Source organism: Callionymus lyra, chromosome 1 (genome assembly GCF_982586985.1).
Source record: "Callionymus lyra chromosome 1, fCalLyr1.hap1.1, whole genome shotgun sequence".
Lineage (NCBI taxonomy): Eukaryota > Metazoa > Chordata > Actinopteri > Syngnathiformes > Callionymidae > Callionymus > Callionymus lyra.
This window is the reverse complement of record NC_141818.1, coordinates 38,454,910-38,479,898: the sequence shown is the minus strand read 5'-3', so window position 1 is coordinate 38,479,898 and position 24,989 is coordinate 38,454,910. Positions and strand designations below refer to the sequence as shown.

The window sequence follows — 24,989 nt, the reverse complement described above, 5'->3', positions numbered from 1 at the left end:
TTGTTTTAGTGGTAGATAGCAGGCCATCAACCTAAATCGAATTTTTCGACACTTTTTAGAGAAGCAGGAGCTGATAGCCATTAGCGTCTGCTACAAACAAGCTTAAAATATAGATTTATTTATTTATTTTCTGAACAATTTATCATCTCGAGGCTTTAATACATGAGGGACTTTACAGATGAGCAGTATGTATGTATTTGGATAGTTTTAAGTTTGTCTTTTTGGAGGAAGCTCGTCCAGCCGCTAGCCTAGCATTAGCCTGGCAGCTAGCCTAGCCGCATCATTTGCGGAAAACAATCTTAAAATGTAGACTTGGTTTATTTCTTTGGGACAATTTCTCATGTCGAGGCTTCGATGCAAGATGGACGTTACAGACGAACATGATGGAGGTATTTGGATGTTTTTAAGTGTCTTTTTGGACGAAGATAAAGACAACTGAGCTCCAGTCGCTACATTAAAATGAACAATGTATTGTCTCTTGTGGTCACATGACCAAACACTCTTATCCTATGGCCAAACACAGGAAATGCTTTAAAAAAAACAACTTTAGAACTTTAGGAATGTATTTCCTTGCTTTTATCTACTTTTTTTCTCTACAAAAAATTGTAAAAGTCTATATTCTAAGTTTGTTTTAGTGGTAGATAGCAGGCCATCAGGCTAAATCGCATTTTTCGACACTATTTAGAGAAGCAGGAGCTGATAGCCATTAGCGTCTGCTACAAACAAGCTTAAAATATAGATTTATTTATTTATTTTCTAAACAATTTATCATCGCAAGGCTTTAATACATGAGGGACTTTACAGACGAGCAGTATGTATGTATTTGGATAGTTTTAAGTTTGTCTTTTTGGAGGAAGCTCGTCCAGCCGCTAGCCTAGCATTAGCCTAGTAGCTAGCCTAGCAGCATCATTTGCTGAAAACAATCTTAAAATATAGACTTGGTTTATTTCTTTGGGACAATTTCTCAAGTCAGGGCTTCGATGCAAGATGGACATTACAGACGAACATGATGGAGGTATTTGGATGTTTTTAAGTGTCTTTTTGGACGAAGATAAAGACAACTGAGCTCCAGTCGCTACATTAAAATGAACATTCGTTCGAACACTCTAAAAAGAACAGATTTCTCTGAAAATAATCCCAACCTTTAGTCGACATGAGGGTGAGTAGAAAATGTGTTTCAATTTCAGGTGAACTATCACACTCCTCTCCTGCCATCTTGTACAAATCTTAAAACAAAGGTGACTCAAGAGAGCCCTTAGCTCGCCTGCAGCGACGCCTCGCTCCGACCAGACGATGAAACGTCGAAAATCCCCTAGAAAAAAAAACAATCCTGTACCTACTAGAGTGACGGCTGAGAGGAACGACGTCATCCTTCCATCAGACGCTAATAAACAGATGAAAAATCTGAACTAAAACACAGAGTGATTGGATTTGTTTAACAGAACACGACCAGTAGACGAGTGTAAGCCGATTTGTCTCAGCACTGCGGGTTCTGAGGAGAGAGCTTTATGTGATGTGAAAATATCCAGAGGCTGAATTCAGCCTGTTATTGGTGAATGTTGACGGATGGAGGAGAGAGTCGCCACATTCTAACCAGTGGGAAGACACAGTGTTTGACATTTCTGGCCCGAGCGTTGACCTTGAGAAAAACAATGTAAACACCGGTGGACGAAAAAAGGAATTAATTTCCACAGAACTGAGATTAAAAATTTGATTGATTTTTGTTTATAAAAACTTTTTGATCTATGAACTGCTACCTATCAACAGAAAGTTTAACATGGCGAGAAGAAATTCATGATTTATCTTTTTAATAAGGTTAAAACACCTCAAACCATCACTACAGACATTAAATATCTTGAACTTTCCAACACGTTCAGACGGAATATAAAATGAACAGATGATGGAAAAACCCAATAAAAACAAGATTGTAATTTCGGAATGGATTTGCTTCATTTTGGTTTAATCCAATTTTGGGGTTCAGCAATATTGGTTTCCCAGTCGAAATCTTGTGATTTCTAGCAACGTGGACCATCAGGCATAACTAATAGATCCTAACTAATCAGATCATAAAGGTGGAAAATGCAAAACAGTTTACCTCCCAGTAATCTTGCTACTGTCACTCACAATTTTCACGGCTATCCGTTTAATCTCTCAACCTATAATTTTCATTTTAAGTTCAACTAATGTGTTGATTTAAGAGTGTAGATGTTGGACCTCTATTGTACTTCATGTGTCTGTTTGTACAAAACTCTATTTACATTGAAATATTTACATTAGAAAATGCCTTTAAGCCCCCCCCTACTGAAAACACTTTGTGTTCCTGGAGATGAAATCTTGTTTATCGTAACCACACCTGACCAGAACCAACTCCTGGATATATCTGTGATTCATTTTAATGTGTCCCCGATGTTTGTCATCTGTCTGAAGACGCTTTGAAATCTGATTTTTAGTTATTAACTGGAGCTCAATCATCGCTCATATTTTTCTGTTACTGACAAACTTGAACCCAACAGGTCTTGCAAGTATGCAAGTGTGTCGAGATGGTATGTAAACTGTGGACGTGCTTAAATCTATGTGTATAAGTTACTAGGGCTGTGTGTGTGTGTCTCATCCTAACCATTTAGATTCCAAAATCACTCCACAAAATAGCTTCAAAATCAGCATGTACACTACGGACCACTCAGTGAGGGTTTAAGGAGGGGGGGGCAACTCGATCAGGTCTAGAGAAAGGGACAGAAACCCCCATTGAAAATCCAAATGTGTCCAATTCGTATGGCATTTATATGCGTTTATATTACATAAGCCATAAGAAACAAGTTCCATAATTCAACATCAAGGCACCAACTTTACGGCGGCACAACTGTGGATATTTCTACCAGGTCCAATTTTTTTTTGTTGCCATGTTTAATACAAATAAATGTAATTTAACACGTCAATCTAATTTGCAGTGAGGGTTGGAGTCAGTCAGGGCTGACCTTTTTCACTGATTCTGTTCATAACTTATATGGACAGAACTTCTAGGCACAGTTGTGTGAGCTTGGGATTGGGTCACCGCTCGCAGGAAAGGTTCGAATCATGAGATGAGAATCAGAACCTCCAAATCTGAGTCCATGGTTGTCAGTCAGAACAAGCTGGGGTGCCTTCTCTTGGGTCGGGGATGTGATCCTGACGCAAGTGTAGGAGTTTAGGTACTAGTCTGGGGGTCAAGTTTGTGAGTGAGAGAAGAATGGATTGGGGCGGCGTCTGCGGTCATCCGGGCGAGGCTCGGTGTAGAACCGCTGCTCCTCCGCCTTAAGAGGAGTCAGTTCAGGGGACTTGGGTGGCTCCAGGAGGTCCCTCTAGTGAGGTGTTCAGGGCACCGATAGGACACTGAGGACACACTGGCGAAGACTATGTCTCCCTGCTGGTCTGGGAACGCCTAGGGTTCCCCCAGTAGGAGCTGAATGATGTAGCTGGGGCGAGGAAAGTCAGATTAGTGAGCCGGGAACGAGATGAATACAAATGACAAAAACACTTAAATTAAATCTTAAATTAATATCCACAAATGGTACCAGAATATTTTTACATGAATTTATTTCTCAATCAGAATAATTGTTGTTCTAATCTAATTTTAATTTGCTGAGAGTGGTAGTCATTTACAAGCAAAAAAAACAGTTTTTATGTCCTCTAACTTTTACACCTTTTATTATCGTTTTATATTTAATCGCAAATAAAGAACCTGAGGCACTTTTTTTTTGGTAACTAATTACCATCCAACTGACTGACTGGGCTGGAAACATGTATTATTGATCTCATGGAAAGCCGCTAATAGGAAATCAAAGTAGTGACCGATCGAGTGACTGTGGAAGCTTCATTCTCTATTCATGAAGTTAATAAAACGGAATTCGTGAATCGATCACCGCCCTCAGGAGCTTTTTTTTTTTTTGCGCACTCGGGGGCGCACAAGTGTGCGCAAAAAAAAACAACTCCCTCGGGTGTCATAGGGAGGGAGGAGAAACTGTTGTTTGCGCTCATCGATCGGGCTTTAGTGGACAACGACCCACCGGTCAGGGCAGGTCTTTAGACACTTGGATCGGCGTGTGAGATGAAGATCAGTGCGTCACGTCGCGCGTCACGGTGGTGCCGTAAGCGCTCCTCGCCGCTGGTGCGTCTACACGTTTGATCCGGACCCCCCCCCCCCCAAAAAAAAAACCGCTTGTACTTGCTTTGGAGACGAAAAAAAAAAAAAGAAAAAGAAAAGGATGGCGTCCTCCAACAACGGGTCCAACATCACCGGGAACTACACCAACCAGTTCGTGCAGCCGCCGTGGCGCGTCGCGCTCTGGTCCGTCGCCTACAGCGCGGTTCTGGCGGTGGCCGTGTTCGGGAACATGATCGTCATCTGGATCATCCTGGCGCACAAGCGCATGCGGACCGTCACCAATTGCTTCTTGTTGAACTTGGCGTTTTCCGACGCGTCCATGGCCGCGTTCAACACTTTGATCAACTTTGTGTACGCGGCGCACGGGGACTGGTACTTTGGCGAGGCGTACTGCAAATTCCACAACTTCTTCCCGGTCACGTCCGTGTTCGCCAGCATCTACTCCATGACCGCCATCGCCGTGGACAGGTGGGTGGAGAACATGGAACGCAGAACACGCACATAAAGTTAAATCTTTTTTTTTTACGCACATCAATTACATAGTTTATATCTGAACTCTGAATTATAATTCTAATGATAAATTAAAGTGATGCCTATCATGAATCCAATCCTTGTCACCATGAGGCACACAACCATGGTTGCCACAGTAACCGCATTGAAGCATCCCAGCTTTCTGGAAAATAGACTAAATCAACTGACATACTGTTTCATTTGGAATATGTGCGTTCACAAGTGCAGGGGAAAAATGGGAAAAAGGGATTGGACAACTGTGTCTGCAGCTGAGTGCACTGGTGTGTTTGCACTCCAAATCCACATTTACACAGGATTTGACTGGAAAATTCTACAACAATGTAGTTCAACAGTGTATCAAAAATGTACTGGTGGTCATTTTTGGGTGATTTTCAATTAATTTATGAAGACAAATCAATGCTAGGAAATGATAGATAATGTCTGTCGTCTGTACGACTACATCGAGGGACAGAGATGATCTCAAAGCCTGATACACATTTTCAGTTTTTTTTTCCATTTTTTGGAAATATTTGGCTAATCAAAGCATGATTTTTCGTTGATATCTGTTAAGGACTCTTAAAAAGGAACATCGGTTAAACTCATGGGGACAAATCTGGCCCGCCAAGTGATTCCTGGTAGTCCACAGGATATTGAATTGTGTAACGTTTGGTTTTTTTTAACTAGTAAAGGACTGAAAGAACACATACCTCCCCCAAGGTGCTCAATTCAAGTGAATGTTTAATGACGTAGATTAATAAAAAACGAAGTAACTATTTCATGTAAACTCAATAAAAATGCAATCAACTCTAGTAAACTATACCTATGATTAATGATTTTCAGGACATAACTACTTCTACTACTACTTCCATTTAGTATTTTAAAGCAATTGCAGATGAAAACTAGAGATACATTTTCCCAAAACATCCTCCTAAATTCAGTAATATAGCTGCGTGAGCAGCAGTGGTGAGAAGCCATACAAGTGAATGAGGAAATTTTCTAAGCAGAGATGGAACTGCAAGACTCCAAAAATGAATCACAAACTAGCTACTTTAAGATAAACATGATTGAGATTCATTACAAGGAGTAAAACAAAACAAAAACGGGATAGTCAGTTGGATTTTCAGAGATGTAGGTTTAACAGATTCTCATGAATTGCAGAACAACATTGATATTATTCAGGAAAGTAAAGGGGAGAAGGTGGCATCACACTAAAGACCTCGGTTACCTGAATAATTCCCCATGATATCATTGACAGCCATGTGAATTATTCATTGCCATGCATTTGTAAACATATTTCAAGGGTGGATCAAGTATCATTGTGCTTGAATACCATCGCTTTAACGATACTAAATATGTTGTTTTCTCATGTTTGATGTCTCACATTGGTACCAAAGAAATGTCCTAATTAGTGGATCCCATCCACCCCCTGGCATTAGAAAGGAATTCTGATTTTGATGCCGATTCTGATTCTGATTCTGATTCTTCTGATTCTTAATTCTGATTCTGATTCTGATTCTGATTCTGAATTCTGATTCTTATTCTGATTCTGGAGGATCGTAATCGTAATCGTAATCGTAATCGTAATCGTAATTGTAATCGTAATCGTAATCTTAATCTAAATCTTAATCTTAATCTTAATCTTAATCTTAATCTTAATCTTAATCTTAATCTTAGTCTTAATCTTAATCTTAATCTTATTCTGATTCTGATTCTGATTCATTCTGAATTCTGATTTATTCTGAATTCTGATTTATTCTGATTCTTTTTCTTTTTCTTTTTCTTTTTCTTTTTCTTTTTCTTATTCCTATTCTGATTCTGTTTTCCGCCTCAGATTTAGAATCTGATCTGCCAATTGAACCTCTATTTTTCGCCATAAGGAACATAAAATTTCACTTCTTCACTTCCTTCACTTCCTTCACTTCCTTCACTTCCTTCACTTCCTTCACTTCCTTCACTTCCTTCACTTCCTTCACTTCCTTCACTTCCTTCACTTCCTTCACTTCCTTTACTTCCTCACTCTGGCATGAATCTTAAATTCTTCAATCTGGACGACATATGTGTGAGCAGTGAGTATATGAATAATTCCAACCGTTGCAAAGGCTCTTTTCTGAGATGGAAAATGGGATCTTTGAACTCTTTCATACATATATGTGCCCAAGAATTCAATTATCATTAATACTGAACGCTCATGGAATAATATACAGTATGTCTTCAATCTATTACAAGGTCCCTTTGTAGTAGAAACAGAAAATGTAATCTGGTCAAATTGAACCTTGTTACAAAATCTAGCCGAAGGGAAAGTAGCCGAGGCGGCCTCCGTTGATCTCTTATGTGTTTCTTTTCATTTGAAATCTGTCCAAGACAAGGTTTGATCCGCTTCTCTGTACATGAGTGTAGGTTGAATGTGTTCATTTCACTGGCAGAAAGTTACCTGCTGTCTAAATGACACAAGTAGGCCGTGACGCAACCACCATTAGTGGCCGGTCCGAGATGCCTATCAACCCATGATTCAATTACTGCGCCAGGCTGATGAAGGACGCGGCATCATGACAAACTTAATGAATATAATCCTGTTGATAGTCAGGAGGACTTCAAAAACATAATACGGAGAAAAATACACCCCATAAGTGTTCACGTTTGGAGGTGTTTTTTTAAAGGCAAACTGAAACAAGAATCTCGACGTGGCGAGATTCACAGGCTAATAATAAATTCTAAATTAAGTCTGTTTAAAAAAAATAAAATAAAACACCTTTTAGATAGTTATAATCAATTAAACAGAGATTGAGTAAATATTTCTTTCTTAATTTCCTGCCTGGTGGTTGTGGACCACAGATGTCGAAGACTTATCTGAGAACCAGAGGACACTTGTCCTTGCAAAAGCAACGTCTGAGATGAATGCAGTATGAAACTTTAAATTCAAGGATAAACTCGGGAAGATTAAGGACGATATTCAATACTTTTATTCAAGGGCCTTTAAGTTTCTACTTGAACAGAAATGTTGTGCCACCAAATCACTCTTCTATATCTAATAAAACCTTCAATACAACAAAATACATAATAAAATATATGAAATACCAAATCTCTGTTCTACAATAAGACATGGATTACTCTGGAAATTCTCCGAAACCCTAAAACGACATTAGGTTGAGAAGAAAGTGATCTATTGAGAAAGTGAAAGTGTTTTTTACACTCTTACTTTTCGGCTTTGCCTCAGCAGCCTGGAGTAGCGCATGCTTTCAGAAAGCTGTCACTTAAATAACGAAGGCAAGAAGGCAGGAGTTGGATCAGAGGACGAGTTCTGGTCACAGCGTGGTTGTCAGAAAAATCCTCCTGAGGGAAGAATAGCCTCTGATTTGCCTCCAATCTGCCATTCACTGGTTACATTTGATAGGGTCGGATCAGGGGTTTCAGAACCCTCGACATAATCCCTTGCTTTGTACAAGTGAGACTTCAACTCATTCAGCTTGTTGTCCTCTGGAGACACAACATCCTTAAGTAGACCTTTCTGTCACAGTCTGAATGGATCCCATTAGTTGACCTTTAAACAGACACAGCAGTACAATATGAATTAAATTTTAATACAATGAGTGCAAAACACAATCCACAATCAAAAAAACAAAAGCTCATACATAACAAAGAGTCCAGTATCTAAGGTCCCAAAAATAAACCTCCACCGTACCGGGGAATGAAACAGGAAACCTGGAAAACGGAAAACAAGGTCAACACACTCAAAAGGATCAAAAAACGTATTGAGTACTCGGTCACTGATGCAGAGAAGCAAAAGTACTCATTTAAAGGTAAACACAGAACATATCTTTCATGTAAACAACATGATTCAAGGATTCCATTCGATAGTATTTGAAGTTATCTCTATGATAGCAAGTGGTCCAAGGCTCAAAAAAACGGTTGAAATATTTTAATACTGGACAACCGGGTACTATTCAATTCAATTCAATTTTATTTAAAGTGTCTTATCATAACAAAGTTATCTCAAGACACTATACAGTTGAAATAAGACTATAGTTGATTAAGGAAAAATAGATCCCAGCAATTCAACTAGAGGGATTAAGCTAAGATAACTGACCAGGCTGTGATTCCTATTAAGTTGTTAAGGGTGTTCCATCTGTATTTCTACTGCATAAGGAATTATAAGTAGTTCTAAGAAATTTGGCATGAAAGAAGAGATGATTTCGCAATGACTGGGTGACTTGAGAGATTCCTGTATTTTCACCAGCTTCACAGCTGTTGTCACATTGATAAAAAAAAAAGCCAGAAATGAATGCCGCGCTAAGATGGATGTCACTGACACAAAACAGTGGCAGCCCAGTTAGTAAATCCAGGAAAAGAAAATAACTTTAAGTACGTGGAAAATGAATGAGGCTTCAAGCCAAAAGAGGTACAGTGTTATTTAGTTTAATGCAAAACAAACAGATTTGAAGCGTTAATGATTTTACTTTGTTTTTATTCATCATAAAGAGTCTAGAAGTACACTTCTGATTGAAGACTACTGCAGATAACTGTGTGTTTCTGGTAAATTACCTTGAACGCCCTGCTCCGAAAAGAAAATGGTTCCAAAAAAAAAAACGGCCAAATGTTCTGAGATAATTATTAGATAATTAAGATGAGCACATTAGCGACTTAACACAATGGCTTTCATCACCATCATGCTCTCGTTGTCTTGCAAAGGACTTTAATTTCATTTTATCTCTGACCTGCTTCATTTCCTCTATCTGCGGCGTGGTGGATGGATGATAATGACAGCCACTGTCCTTCTCATAAAACCGTTTATTTTGATGTCCCCCGTAATGTCTGTCACAGAAGAGACTACGTACCCCCTTTTTTTTTTGGAACCTAATTGTCCTCGAAGGCTGATGATGTTTTGATGTTTCCGCCTCATTTAAAGCCGATTTTCAAGATTCATGTGAACATTTTCACAGCCACAATCAATCAAAGAGATAATAATCGATTATAAACTTACAGGTCAATGTTTTAATACGAGAGCTCGCAACAGTTGACAAAAATCAACATAAGCTAATGCTAGTTTGCAACAAAATGTCACATTATAGCGTGGTATAGGTAGATAGGATGGATAGATGGATAGATGGATAAATGAATAGATGGATAGATGGATAGATGGATGGATGGATGGATAGATGGATAGATGGATAGATGGATAGATAGATAGATAGATAGATAGATAGATAGATAGATAGATAGATAGATAGATAGATAGATAGATAGATAGATAGATAGATAGATAGATAGATAGATAGATAGATAGATAGATAGATAGATAGATAGATAGATGGATGGATGGATGGATGGATGGATGGATGGATGGATGGATGGATGGATGGATGGATGGATGGATGGATGGATGGATGGATGGATGGATGGATGGATGGATGGATGGATGGATGGATGGATGGATGGATGGATGGATAGATGAAATAACTAAAAGAAAAAAGATACAAAGGGAAAATGATACAAAGATACTACTAAATAATAATACTAAACCTAGAATGAAACAATCTAATTGTACGAGGAATTAAATGAGTCCCTGTGTCTATTAGTGTTGTATCATGGGAGGAGCATTCCTGCACTCCATCTGCTTCTCTGTTCACTGATACACTTTGTCATCAGTAAAGGGATGACATAGTATGTTCCCTCTGTATTGGGAACATACAGAGGTTCCCAATCCACCTCTGTATGTTTTTGCACTGTGGGGGGAAACCGGAGTGCCCAGAGTAAACCCACACATCAAGGGGAGAGCATACAAACTCCACACAAAAGTTGGCTCCCTCACGACCTGGAAGCGAACCACCAACCTTTTTTGTTTTGAGGTGATAGCACTAACCACTGCACTACCGTGCGCCCCCCAAAAATGATCATTACATATTATAAAAAATAAATCCTTATTAAGATATGATGAAAAATGTACATTTCTAAACATGAATTCTGTTAATATGGTCAGAATATTTATAAAGGATTCCTATTTTTATCTATTGAATGTCAATCATTGAATATTAGTGGATACTAAATGATCAATAGCATGAGAACATAACGTTTTGTCCATTGAAGGTTGTCAATCAAATGATCTGTGATTCATTCCCAGCTTTCTAATTAGTAGTTGATGTTATCAACGATTGATGTTGTGCTACATATGAATCCATATTTTGTACTGCGACCATCCAATGCTTTGGCACACACCGTCCTTTTAAATTGCATCAGGATCAATAGAAGCCGACTTGGCATGCACTGGATGATGAGCTGCACGTGTCTCTGTTCTAACCTCCGACCTTTCCCGTCTAGGTACATGGCCATCATACATCCTCTGAAACCCCGTCTGTCAGCAAAAGCCACGACCGGGGTTATCTTCTGCATCTGGAGTCTGGCCGTTGTCCTGGCCTTTCCTCTCTGCTACTTCTCCACAGTTCGCATCCTTCCCCGCAGGGCCATCTGCTACGTGGCCTGGCCCCGGATGGTGGATGACTCCTTTATGTAAGTCAACTACTTAGTTTCTTTCAAGCCTCATTCGCATTCAATTCAGGGTACTTTCAAGTACTTTGAAGAACAGGATGATCCTGACTTTTATAATAATGAGGGAAACAAAGACATTCAATATAAGGATTATTAAGAAGACTCACTCAGGAATTGTGTCAAATTTGATGTTTAAACAAAATACACTCTGTCTGTGTAGCATGTTAGCTTTTTAGCTTCTGCTACAAACATTTTCTCCGGCTAATAAAACAAAACGCTAGCATGATTCTGAAGATGACAAGAGAAGGTGTTTATTTGATTTACACCTTAAGACTGATGTATTCACCACCGTGCGAGCTATAGCACCAGAAACCTGTGAAATCTGTTACTGCCATATGGCTGACCTGCTAAATTTATGACGATTTAATGATCAAGTTCTCTTAAATCTCACATAATCATTTTATTATTGATTGTAAATTGGGATTATTGTTTATCTATAACACCATAAACCTGCCATACATGCGACATAGCTAAATTGTGATGTTTTAATGATGAATTTCTATAACACTTTACGTTCAGATTTTATGATATTGTGTGAAATATTAGTTCATGTCCTCTAGAGGAGATCCATGGCAGTCAGTGATTTGAACTCAGGGAAAGTATAGAATTATCACACGTTAAAACTTTCAATTTTAAATAGGCTGAAAGCTATTGACTGGGTCGAAATCAAAATCTAGATTTGTTTCAAACAATCATTAGATTAAATAATGAATGATAAGGAAAAATTAGACATTTAAAGGCTCCAAGAAAGAGACTCATTACTTTTATCAACCTAAAGATATTTTAAAATGCTCTTGATAGCTGTAACAGAGAAGGCCTTTACAGATTACCTGAAGAATACAAGTGCAACATTTTTACTATTTTAAATATATCTTGTAATGCAGAGTGGAACATTCAGGAATTGGGAAAACAGACGATTTAACATATCAGCAAAGCAAATATCAAAGTATGAAACTGATGCTATTACAGTTTTTGTTGTAATTCAAAAACTATTAGCATGTTAGTGTTTATGCTATATTTATTAGTTTGATACTAAACTGCTGTCAGAAATGTTATTTTCGTTATCCATTTTATGCTCAACTTCTTCTAAAGATAACTTTTTACCTATTTACTGAGAAGAGTTGACAAATATATATATATATATATATATATGAATTAATGGCAGTAGAAAATAGTGAAATATTTTTTTATTTTTCTAGGTATCACATCATCGTGACTGTCCTGGTCTACCTTCTGCCTTTAGTGGTGATGGGAATCACCTACACCATCGTCGGGGTGACTTTGTGGGCAGGGGAGATTCCAGGAGACTCTACCGAAAACTATCATGGACAACTACGTGCCAAGAGAAAGGTAGGACGCCGAAAAAAAAGAAAAGTAATCGGCTCTCAGATGCTTTCTAATGCCTCCTACAACCAAAGGGAATTAAATGATCTCTGATTACACAACGCAGCAGAGAAACGTAATGCTTTTTTGGTAATTAAAAAGAAGAAGCGCTCGATGTAGTCCACCTCGCCAGGAACAATTTAGGACTAAAGATGTGACTGTTTAAAGGCTTTGTGGGCATTATAAGATAATACGATTGACAGGAAGGAAAATTGGAATTCCACCCTGATGTGAAACACACAAAAAAGAGGATGTTTTAAATCTTTTTCCTTTGAAGGCCACATAAACTTTTTCCTTCCCTGTTTCCGGGTCAGTTTGAAACAGAAAAAGTCTGATGATTGCGTAATGATTGAGTTGTTTTCCAGAATGCCACACAAAATAAACAAATAATCCTGTCTGGATTATTGTCAGAAGAAAAGGGCAGGAAATAAATAATAATCAAATAACCATCAGTGAGTTCTTCACAGAAAAAAGTCCATGGAAGATTTACTGTTAACATTTTATGTCCTGAAATGTTGATATCTTTCAAACCAGACCTTCTTAGAGAGCCAAAAATGTAGGTGAATAAATGAACAAAAAACATACATGCTTGATCTTTATTAAGCTACTTGAAATAATAATTAAACGTCTCTGGTATTCTTCAGGGGGCCGGGCCTAATGTAGAAGTGGGCGATATCCGAGCCGTAGTTTGGGGACCACTGTTTTAAATAGTGAGTTTGAGAAGGTGATGTCGTCCGGATTTCCTTTATTAATGTTAAGTGTATTTTTGACCCCATCCAGAGATTATTAATACGAGCATGAACAGGTACCCTCGGATTTGTGACACATTCAATTACATTTTTTTTTTTCTGATATAAATCTGTAATAAGACGTAATGAGATGACAAAATGTAATTTACCCATGATTCAAACTTTCACTCATTTGTATTATTTTCAGAGTAATCTGTACCTTTTTAGAGTTATAGAAGAAAAAAAGTTTGTTCATTTTAATGAAGTCTTCATCTTTGTCCAAAAAGACATTTAAAAACATCAGAATACCTCTGTATAACTCCATCTTAAAGCCTCGACATGATAAATCTAACACTTCAACTCCTAAAGAGTAAGAAATAAAAGTAAAGTCGATCTCAATAAGATAAAGCCAGTTGTGTCATGATGCTTCAATACCAACAAGACAATGTCAAAAAATGCGTGACACAGTATGTCAACATTGTATTGATAAAATACATGATATATTTGAACCCACTTGCACCAGACAGTTCATTACTTGTCCAAAGTACTCATTAAAAAAGATCGGCTAAATCATCTGTAAATATTCCAAAACTATCACTGTCAAATAAAAACGGCGGCAGGCAATTATAGATAAGAGGAGGCCGTGCAAGATAACTTGCTCTTTAGGTTCCGAGTTCAAATTAAAGGTTGGCCTTGTTTATTCTGATAAACTTGAAATAATCTGCAACGACTGGGCATGTAGATCTCCCGTCACAACTTGGTGGGTTATCTGTCTGCAACTTTATATAAACCATGAATGTATCAAAACACTTGTTCTTTTAGGATCTGATTTGATGGGATTAATCATTCACTTGCATGACTTCTAACTCTAATAGTTCAGGGACCAAACTCCATTCACAACAAAAACAACAAAAAACACGACTACATAAAACCTACTCCTTCAGTTGAAATGTATTGTTTATTCAACATTTTTAAGTGGGTTATCTAGTGAAAGGATCACCAAGCTTTTTTTGCACCGTGTGTAGATTTAACGCTTGATGTGCATTATTTTCATGGAACTACAGCAAAAATAAAATAGCACGACCTGCAGATGTTAAGTGAACGACAACAGATCTCGCTACAATGCTGAATCAGCAGGAGCCCTAGGCTGGTTTCTCTGTCAGGTTAAATAACTGGCTTAACACTTTTACTTAAACAAAGAATATGAATCAGATCTGGTGTAAAGAATCGCATTTTACTTGTTTACAAGTGATAAAGAAGAACAACACAGAGTTTTCAATTTGATAAACATACTTTAGCTCAGAACTTTACCATCCCAATGCTGCAAGATACACATTTTCAGTTTAAAGATTTTTTTTTTAATGTAAACTTAACCTGAAATAAGCGTGTTGACGTGTCTAGAGTCACAAGCTAATGTTTTCCAGAAAAATAGACTTACTCTGACAGATCAGAAATGTAACTGATTATTGTTCTATCTCCGCGGACCTGTAACAAATGCGTCACACTCCGTTACCCAGCTCCAAGCTCGGTGTTTGAAAACCACTGATCTAATGAGAAGAATGCGGCGCTACGATCCGAAAAGACCCCGTATTCATTGTCTTACAGGGTTATTCTCTTGGTCATGATATTTTTTTTGTTTTATTTCACTGGAAGCCTTATTTTCATTAAGTCTTTGAAGGTTTATTCACAGTGCACATCAGACTATTGTCCCTCCCAACATAGCACATCACAAATACTTTATGTAAATCACTTTTGTGTTGTGGAGCGTCTTTTTATACATCAATTATACATGAAAATAGAATTCACGTTACGTTTTGTGTTGCTTCAGTTTCATTAGTGAGCACTAGGTATAGTGGAATGTTTTGAGCTAAAGTATGTTTATGACATTTACTTTAACATTACTTACTTATTACATTACTTCTTGTAAAATAGTGTGTATGTGTGGGAATGAAACGTAAGAATAAGAGCAACCGGTTTCTGAAGTTTGTTGGAAACCTGTAGGGGTAAATAATGAACTGCTTGTGAAACTGCAACAGCGATATAACAGCGAACTAACAGCTCCGAGCATCAGAAAATATTCAGACAGACATGGAAATCTCTTCTTCTTTCTCACTTTTATACAAGTAAAAGGTGCACCTTTAAACCAGATATGATTGCCCTCTTTGATTAAATCTTAGATTCCTAACCTGACAACTAGTTACTTGAGTCACGTGATGCGTGGACATATTTGAACACACTCACTGAAGGGACGTCACAATCTATATTCATTTCTGAAAGTGAAATTGTTTGGCTTTTATGCATCAACGTTGCAGTCTAGTGGAAGAGTGGTGGGATTTTCCCCCAGCATCCCATAAATAATAGATTCATGATGCCTGGACTACAGTTTCTTGGAAATGAAAGTCACCAAATTAATTCACAATATTTGCGATTGTCATTGGGATTCTGGGTGTTTTCCTGTGTGCAAAATGTCTGATGAATCTTGATTCATTCACTAAATCAGACAAAAGCATCAACTTAAAAAATGATTCCCGAGAGGCCACTTGTAGGCAATAGTGCAGATAATTGCATTCGACTGTGATCCATTTCAGATTCGACCCTTTTGGCTCTTGTCGAGGTTTTAATCAGGCCCAGCTTCAGACGAAAAGCCAAAGGGAATAGATGTCTTGCGGTAAAAATAATTGTCTCGATACTTTGCTGGTGAAAATATAGCCGTACATAAAACTTGCCTGGCAAAGCCCCTAGGCACCGATATTGGATCTGTATGATACCAGTCCACGGAAAACTGATGAAAAAATATCCTCATTAACCTCAGAAACCCCAAACTTTGCTGTTGGAAGTCGTTAATGAATTGTTCACCGCATCAGTGCAAGTGGATTCTCCGGAGCCCAAATCTTTAAAAGGCTCAAGGATTTAATCCACTCTTAAATAGAAGCTCATCGACTGTGTGTTGTGCCTCACATGGGGGGTAATCATCCACGATATCTCTGATAGAATTCTGTCCACGTATCTAAGCTGATTTAAATTCAGGGGCCACTAAAGAAGCCGATCCCTTAAGATGACTCAGCGTTAAATCGCAGCTGTGAGTACACCAATCAGCACGGCTCTGTGCACAAGACTCAGTGTGGTTATGTGTGGCATTGACAGACAGATAAGGGTCAGAATTTGAACAACAGGTATGATAGATTTTTAAAGAAGTTTCGATCAGTGGTCCCCAACACCCCCTGGGGCCGGTACCGGTCCATTTGTTACTGGACTGCATTGACAGAAAGAAAAAAGTCTGTTCCATTAACAATTACTGCATGGAAGGTTTTATTTTGAAAGAAGAAAAAAAATGTCACTTGAATTACATATACAGGGACGCTTGACTATTGAAAATGAGTAAAACACAACTTTTTAAAAACCAAACTTCTGTTTCTGAATCTTCATTCCATATTTATAAGGCTTAAACACAAACTCACACATTGGCAAACAGTCTCTAAAAGCTAGGAGACAGCCACATACAGAACAACATCGTCAGCATACAATCCATCATGAATAGTCAAATACACAAATATCTGGCACCATTTAATTTCTCTTGCTGATTCAGCGTTAGGGTCAAATGTTTTGTCCATGCACGTAAATGTAGTTTTTTGGCAGGTTATGTTGGAGATGAATTAAAATCTATAAATAACAAAAGAGTCTCAAGTCATTGTTGAAAATCTTACATAATACTGCTTTAATAACTTATCTGAATGTATATCTAGCATCTCTGAAGGTAAGAAACACAGAGAGTAAAAGTACAGGAAACCAAGTAGCTCAAAGTAAAAACAACAAGTTATTGTTCAATTTCTTAAAGTTACAATATCCTTGAGGTGCATTTGAAAGTCTGATCGGGTCTGTTCCCCCATTTGAATTTAAGCAATGTGATGCTGCTTCACTCGGGTTTGAGAGCAGAGCCAGAGAGCGAATATATCTTTGACTTTTATTGAGCAGTGCCTGTCTGACTTTGGCCTTTCGAAAGTTTTATTGTTTCAGTCTCAATTGGATTTGAAAGTTTCTTCTTAATGCTGAAGTGCAAACAGAACACATTTGCAAATAATTGTATATTAACCAACCATTGATCCCCTGATTATTGCACACATTGTTCAATATTAAGATTGATAAAGTGTTACTAATGTCAAACTCTAACTCTCCTAAATCACTCACATGTTTCAAATATTGAAGTCATCCTCTCCAAGATGCAGTAAGTCCCTCATCATGACCATGTTTTGAACTTATTACTTTATAAATTATTCCACCGTCTGAAATCTCAGCGAACGAGAGGTTACCAAAGCGGAGTCCATTATGACCTAATAATGGCTTCACTCCTCCTCCAGCAAGCTGTAATCACGCCCCCTTTGTTTATACAACGAGTCCCTTGGAGGTGGGGACTTCCTGGATTGATGACACACGGTGACAAACCTGGTGCGGTTATGGTTAACAGTAAAGAAAGTTTTGTACAGGTTTTGTGTAGTTTTGGCCTTTAACTAATCCTACATATTTGTGATAACCTTTAGTTTTGAATGAAGTCGAGTAGAAGAAGTTAGAAGCAAAATAATCACCTTTCATTTCAATTATCTGTCAAACTTACTCTCGTGTTTTCACATAAAGATCTGTAAGACACCGAGGACTGACCACGATTCACATTACAGCGTCGAGACTTGAAAGAAATGACACTGAGACTCAAGAGGCTGAGAGCAGAGACAGGACAAGTGTACTCTTTCATGCGAACAAAAAGCTAAGCTTGTAAAGCGACGGCATATACGTGTTGATGTCCCTCAACTTTCAGCCCATGATCTATTCTTTTTGCTAATCATAATCTAATTATAATTAAATTAAATATAATTAAAAAGAACAGCCTTTAAAGGTTGTTATCAAAACTACAGAACAGAATATAGAGTATGGCGTTGGTTATTCCTACATAGATGGTTTTATCTGCGACAGGGAATCAGATATGCATGTAATTCCATTAGTTAGGCAGCGACAGGGTATTAACATCTCAATCTAGTAGAGAGACGTCGAGCAGAATAATGCACCGATGTGTCCAACTGTCAATATTCCGACTGATATTTCCACCGATAATCAACTTTTGCTACGTTTTCTACCAGAGTTTTCAACACCACCATGTTTTTTTATTCAAATGTGCTTATAAGAGATTGCTCTTGTTTCTATTTACATTCATTTTATTTTTTATCCCTTGAAACATCTTTCATTGTTCGGGTTTTCTTGTTTTAAAAATATCTGTCGATAAATAAAACCTTAGACAAACAGCAAACAGATTTGTTTTTGGGCCATTGGGTCACCTTGACCCAGAGACAACACAGGGGTTGAAATTAAAACACTGCATCATTTCTGGTTTGAAATTAAATGAACACCTAAAATAACTAAATAAATGACATGGTTTTGCAAACCTAAAATAACTACTACCTGTACACTAACAGGCTTTAGCCCTTCATTTACGAAAGATAAATATTATTGTTTGTCAACTTCTTCCCAATCAATCAATCAAACCCATTGAAAGTTCATCCTTAAAGTCTTGCTATGACAAATATGTTTTTTTTAACCATTGTGTTGTTTCAGGGTCAAGTTGACCCGAGGCCTGAAAGCAAATTTAATCCTTTGGGTCACCCTGACCCAGGGATAACACAAGCGTTAATAACTCACCATTTTTAATGTTACTATGTAAGACAGAGATTTAAAATAAGCGTAAAGATTGTTATTGTTTCTATAGTGGCAGGTGCACTATCATTATTTTTTTATTTTCATTATGTCATTGTCCACTTTTTAAATAGAAATGAATGGCTTAAATGTATGAAACAAGCGATGATCATTCACTGAAAAAAACATTTAGTTGTGATACTGAAGATAAAGTGATTTTTAAAAAAGTACTTGAATAAAACATCCATAATAAAAGATTACCAATGAACCAGGAGAGTAAACACAAACCAAAAAAAAGAGGGAAGTATGAGTCAGAAACAAAAGTAATAGGAGCATGACACACAAATCTGAGGAAAAAAAGAAACAAGGTGATACTACAGGAAATAACATGGCGGTCAACACAAGCGTTCGTCAGAAGGAGTGAAATAGAGAATACACAGAAGGTGCGTGGAGGTTGAAAAACACACTCACGGAGAAAATCACTCGGAAAAGCGCCAGGAAATACAAGGGCGGGAGAACAACGGACTGGTGTGGGTCAATCTGAAATACAATGCTGTAGGAGAGGGTTACGAGCAGGTGGTCACGGGATTAATTGTGTGTCACTATCCGTCAAATAAACCAGAAGGAACCGAACTGACCTTTAATCGTTCTCTAACAATAGCTGTATGTACAGATCAACCCTGACACGGGCAAACATCCATGTATTTTTACAATATTTATTTTAAAAATCAGTTTTTCATGTGAGGACTGTCATTTCAGTTTAGTTTGAAGTGGAGGTTTGTTCGTGTGTGCTCTGGCTAAAGCTGCTGAAAAGACCAAAGAGTAGTGCAGGAATATTCCACCTTCTTTGAAATCATCAAATGCCTGAAAACACTTCTTACCGCAGGACAGACACTGAGTATCTCATGTCTCGCTTGTGATCAAATGTAAGACCTGCAGCCTGGCCTGACAAAACCGATTGGTGCGATTCTCATTCATCTTCTGACTGAAGACGCTTTAAAGGCTTCCTTGCCATTCAAGCGGAGCGATGACATTTTCAAATAAAATGTCACCCTTTCTTCCGTGCACTAGGTGTTTTCTTTGACTTCAAACAAAGTAGAATCCACTCAACGCTTGTTCCAGGTTTGTTTTCTTCATTCATGTGCAGGTCCATTCAATTTTACAAGAACTAGTGGATTTAAGGTTGCACAGCCATATATGTGTCATATTTTAATATTTCTTATAAACAACCAGTATGCTCAATTACCACAAATACAACTCCCATTATGTACTGCAACATTTGGCAATAACGCAAAAGTCTAAATCAGATTTGTCTTAAGAATCAATAATCTGCCGATAAAATACATATCATGGTCAATATGATATATCGTGATACTGTAGGAACAAGTATATTTGCAGTATTTTCCAAGTACTTGACTCTGGTGTTGCAATATTTACAGACCACATGACAAAACCGCTTTCATTCGTTAAGAAACCAGTAATATGTACAAACATCAGCTTTAAAAGCTGCTGGAGTCGACTGTATCCTCTCGTCCTCAGCCATCGCCTGGTATCCTGCTTGCTGTAAAGTTTAATTGCAGCACAAATATAAACAAACGTGATTATTTGCATTTGAATTTGTTCATTAAAAAAATATATATATATATATTCTATTTTATACGCACTTTATTGTAATATAAGCCATAACAGAACTGTGATAACAATTATATTGTCCCCAAAACAATACATAAAAATACCTTTTTTTAAAATAAAAAGTAATTACAGTGCTGAAGATTGCCCTCGGTTGAACAACCACCAGAACACATCCCATGTCGGCCACACAGATCTCATCTGACAAGTGGCCATTCAACTTTAATTACAATTGCCCTGGTTTGACTGCATGTATTTTCCTTTCCGAGCCTTTGAGCAAATTGTAGGAGACGCGAGACACCAGATCACAGCGAAGTCTGCGACTCCTTCTGAGATCGCTGTCACAGTCCGGCATTGTCCGTCGTGCCATTTGTAGCCCTTGAGCAGGTTATTACGTTGTTTTAAACTGTACCAGTGAATGTTGAATACACAGGATTATTTTCTTTATTTAACTGCTTTATCTTGTTTTAATATATGTTCAAACCTCACCTTAATAAGCTGCTGGAGTCGACTGTATCCTCTTGTCCTCAGCCATCGCCTAAGTTGAATTGCAACACAAAAATGAAAATAGATAAACATATAAATATATAAAAATAACTGTGATAAAAAATATTATATTATTTTAAAGCCAAAAAAACGATGTTGTGTTGAGCTGACTGAACGCCTCAATTTTGAACTTCTGAATGTGAGAGGTCCCTGGGTTATGTTACGATCAACATTTGTTGTACATATGTTTGTTTTGTTGTGTAACACTCCCGTATCGGTAAAACTCTTTTCTATTATTATTATGTATATATATTATTATTATTATTTTATTATTTTCAATTCCAAGGTCAAGCACTAAGCACAGCGTTTTCCTTCTGAATTGATTGAATGTTCCGGACATTCCATCGAAAGAATGATAAACGCAACAGGAAAGATTGAATGTATGACGCAAATACTATCCGTTCCATTGTGTTCTTTATATTCCTGAACAAAAAGTATGGTACAGAAGGTGCGTGACAATGTGGTGAATGTACACTTGTTGTACCACATGATACAAAATGATCGTGTGGGAGGGATTTCAAAACTAAGTGGTATTTTATTATAATATGTTATTTCATGAAGCATATTGCAAATTTCAAATCAAACATATTTTATAGTAAATGAATTAAAATAACAAAATTGTTTTTTTTCGTCCTTTATATATTGTTATGATCGTTTTGCTTGACAGCCATAAAATGTGTCCCCTGAAGATATCCAGTTGCCTGTGTTCTAAAATGTGCTGAAGCTTCTTTCCTGTGTTTGCTAAGTGACTGTTTATGAATATATTTTCCTCTGACTGAATGCGGGAAGAGAAAAGTATGTTTCTGGTGTTGTTTCAGGCGTTCAGGATCCACATTTAACTGCCAGCACAGTCTGTAGACTCACGCTGTTTTGTTTTTGATTGTGTGTTCACTTCAACCAAACCCAGTGAGACAGGCAACACAAGGGTCACTTGTTCCGTTAAAAAAAGCCCAAAATGTTTTATTTTATTTCTTTAATAACCATGAAAACGGAATGACTGTTTAAAAAATGTGTCATAATAAAATATACAACATTATTCAAACTAAAGGTTCTTAGCGGTTGAAGTACGAGCTCCTGAAGTGTGAGCCAAGATCTTGAGGTCGAACTTAAACCGCCTAGATTTCTCAACTTTGTGTTGAGTAAACAAATAAAAGTACATTTAATTGGACAAATATAAAGGTAAGAAAAATTTAATTTTAGGGCTGATAATTGGACATTTTCTCCAGTTTATTTTTAATGTACAAACCACTTTTTTATAGCCTTATTATTTTCGTCATTCCATGTTTTCTTTTCTGCCTTTTACTTACATGATACACATGAGTTACTACTTGGTAATTATCTGAATAAGAGTAAATGAATAAGGAGTAAATACGGAGTAAAAGTTATTTAGAAAAGACATGTTTCATTTGATTTCAGAAAATTTCAGTTGAAAAATGAGCCTCCTATCGTACTATTGTACTACCTTGTACTCCCCATTATAAGTGAACATCGAACCAATAAGAGGTTGTTTGAAATATCCAGGTGAAAAGAAACACTTGATGATGTGGTGAAGAGAAGAATAGAAGGTAGAATAGAAGAGAAGAGAAAAGAAGTGACACTACGGCTCTTCTCACTGTAATGAAAACAGCGATATTTTTTATAAACCAATTCACTCTCAGGTACTTGAAAACCTCATTAACGTTTTCTTTTTTTAAAACATTCCACTTTATCTTGTCTTATGTCACTGAATAAATCTACCCACTTCAGTATTTTACTGCGGCAACACAGGGTTCAAAAACAAAGCCGAGGGAAAGCTTTAGTTACTCAGACAGAGGTCAGTCTTGCATAATCCTCTCGCTAATAGCCACTTCCCTCTGCGCGGTTTTACTGACATATTGGAGATTTGTGCAACATTAATGTGTAAATGATTTCAGACAAGGGCGATCCGTCTGAGCTCGGCATTTAAGCCTGACCTCGACCTGCAGGGCAGAGCCCCGCTCTGGCAACTCAACGGGTAACTGATGGTGTTTTCAGAAAGCTCATAATGAACCTGCGTTTGTAAGTTTACCACAGAATGTTGGGTAGGCTCTTTTTTTATTGAAGCCAAGTCTTGTGTGTTATGCTTTTGTGTATCTGGAACTACTTGGATCATTGCTCTTTGTGTGCCTGTGGAACATAGATACTCGATTTAATGATGTCGTAAAAAAAACAACACTACAGACCACTGAATACAACAAAAATCCCTCCAAAGATGAGGAAGACGAGATCAAAAACAAAACTACTCAAAATACATTGAAGTTAATTAACTAAAGAGTCGATCCAGCGTTGGCAAAAGAAAGGGCTATAAGTTAAACTTCACATTACAGAAAAATACACAAAAAGTCCCTCAAATACTGTAAGAGGATCAAGAAAACAGATGTACAAACTGATGCAGGACGAATACAAACGCTCTTGCACAAGACACTAAAGACACGTTGTGTGTCTCAAATTTTTTGGAGTACACTAGTGCGTTCAAACTGAAAACACACCGACCGATGTCTCGAGAAAACACTAATTTTACCACAAAACAACCACAACAATAACACAATTCTAACCCGCTCTAGTAGAAGAACTCACATTTCTCCGATCCTTAAAACTCTTCACTGGCTTCCAGTTTCTTTCAGGATCAACTTTAAAATTCTGGTTCTTACTTTCAGATCTATTCATGGTCAGGCTCCTTCTTACATCACTGATCTGATCCAGCCTTACACCCCAGCTCGGGCTCTGAGGTCTGTGGATCAGAATCTACTGATGGTTCCACGCACACGACTCAGGACCAGAGGAGAGAAATCTTTTCAGGCTGTTGCTCCTAAGCTTTGGAACGATCTTCCTCTCTCTTTGCGCTTGATGGATCTACTGACTCCTTTAAGAAACATCTTAAGACGTTTCTATTTGTTCAGGCTTTTCCTTGATTTTCTGGAACTCCTGTGTTGTTCTCAGTATTATCTTGATCTTTAAAGTATATACTTTTTTGAGTATTGTTTTGTTTGTTTAAGCGCTTTGTGACCCTGGTCTAGAAAAGCGCTATATAAATAAATATTACTTACTTACTTACTTACTTACTTACAATGAAACACAACTTAATAACTTATTTCGATTGGAGAAAAACTCTGTCGAGTGTCGGCGATAGTGTTCCAACGGCCGGTTGCAATCAGTGTGAAAAAGTAGTAGAAGAAGAAGCTGTCGAGTGATTTGTGTGAAGTGTGTATCGGCAGAGTTTGATTTGATACCCCATGGACTGGAACCAGGAAGCTGACAGTAATGAGAGGCTGATTGTAGATTCGTTACAGTCCGTGGTGGCATCACCTGTGAAGTGAACACACAGGGTGGAAGGGACATGAATGAACGTGACAATATGAAATAAATATAAATACACCATTAATCATGACAGCCTTTATATTAAAAATAGAATGAATCATTTTGCCTTCATATTTTCTGGTCAGAGACCACGTTTTGTGTACATTAACAACAGGTATTTTGCTCCTTTTTACACATTTTTGTCATAATAATGATATGTGGAAAATATAACCAGCATTCATTGATCTTAAACAAACAATTAGTAAAAGTATATTCATAATTAAACACATAGTTTAATGCATAGTGGTAGTGTGATCACATAAAATCTTCACAATTTTGTACTTTTGGAAGAAAATATATCACAAAAACGACACACAATCACTCAATGTCTAGTATCAACAAGACACAGTAACAAGTTGTAAAATCGTGAAAACTGTGAAGTAAATGTCAAAAAATTGTAAAACAAACAAGAGATCCCGCAAGATCCAAGGTATGACTGAGGGCGAGAGGATACATTCGAC

At 37.5% G+C, this 24,989-nt stretch overlaps 1 protein-coding gene across 1 annotated transcript in view; it reads left to right on the top strand.

The window, feature by feature from the left end:
* The first annotated feature begins 4,104 nt into the window (after window positions 1-4,104).
* Window positions 4,105-24,989, top strand: part of tacr3a (tachykinin receptor 3a) — a 32,204-nt gene continuing 11,319 nt past the window's right edge. The window contains exons 1-3 of the mRNA XM_087806578.1: window positions 4,105-4,609; window positions 10,964-11,152; window positions 12,391-12,541. Of these exons, the coding sequence (XP_087662704.1) occupies window positions 4,242-4,609; window positions 10,964-11,152; window positions 12,391-12,541 (708 nt within the window). The 5' untranslated portion in view covers window positions 4,105-4,241. The remainder of the gene's footprint in view (window positions 4,610-10,963; window positions 11,153-12,390; window positions 12,542-24,989) is intronic.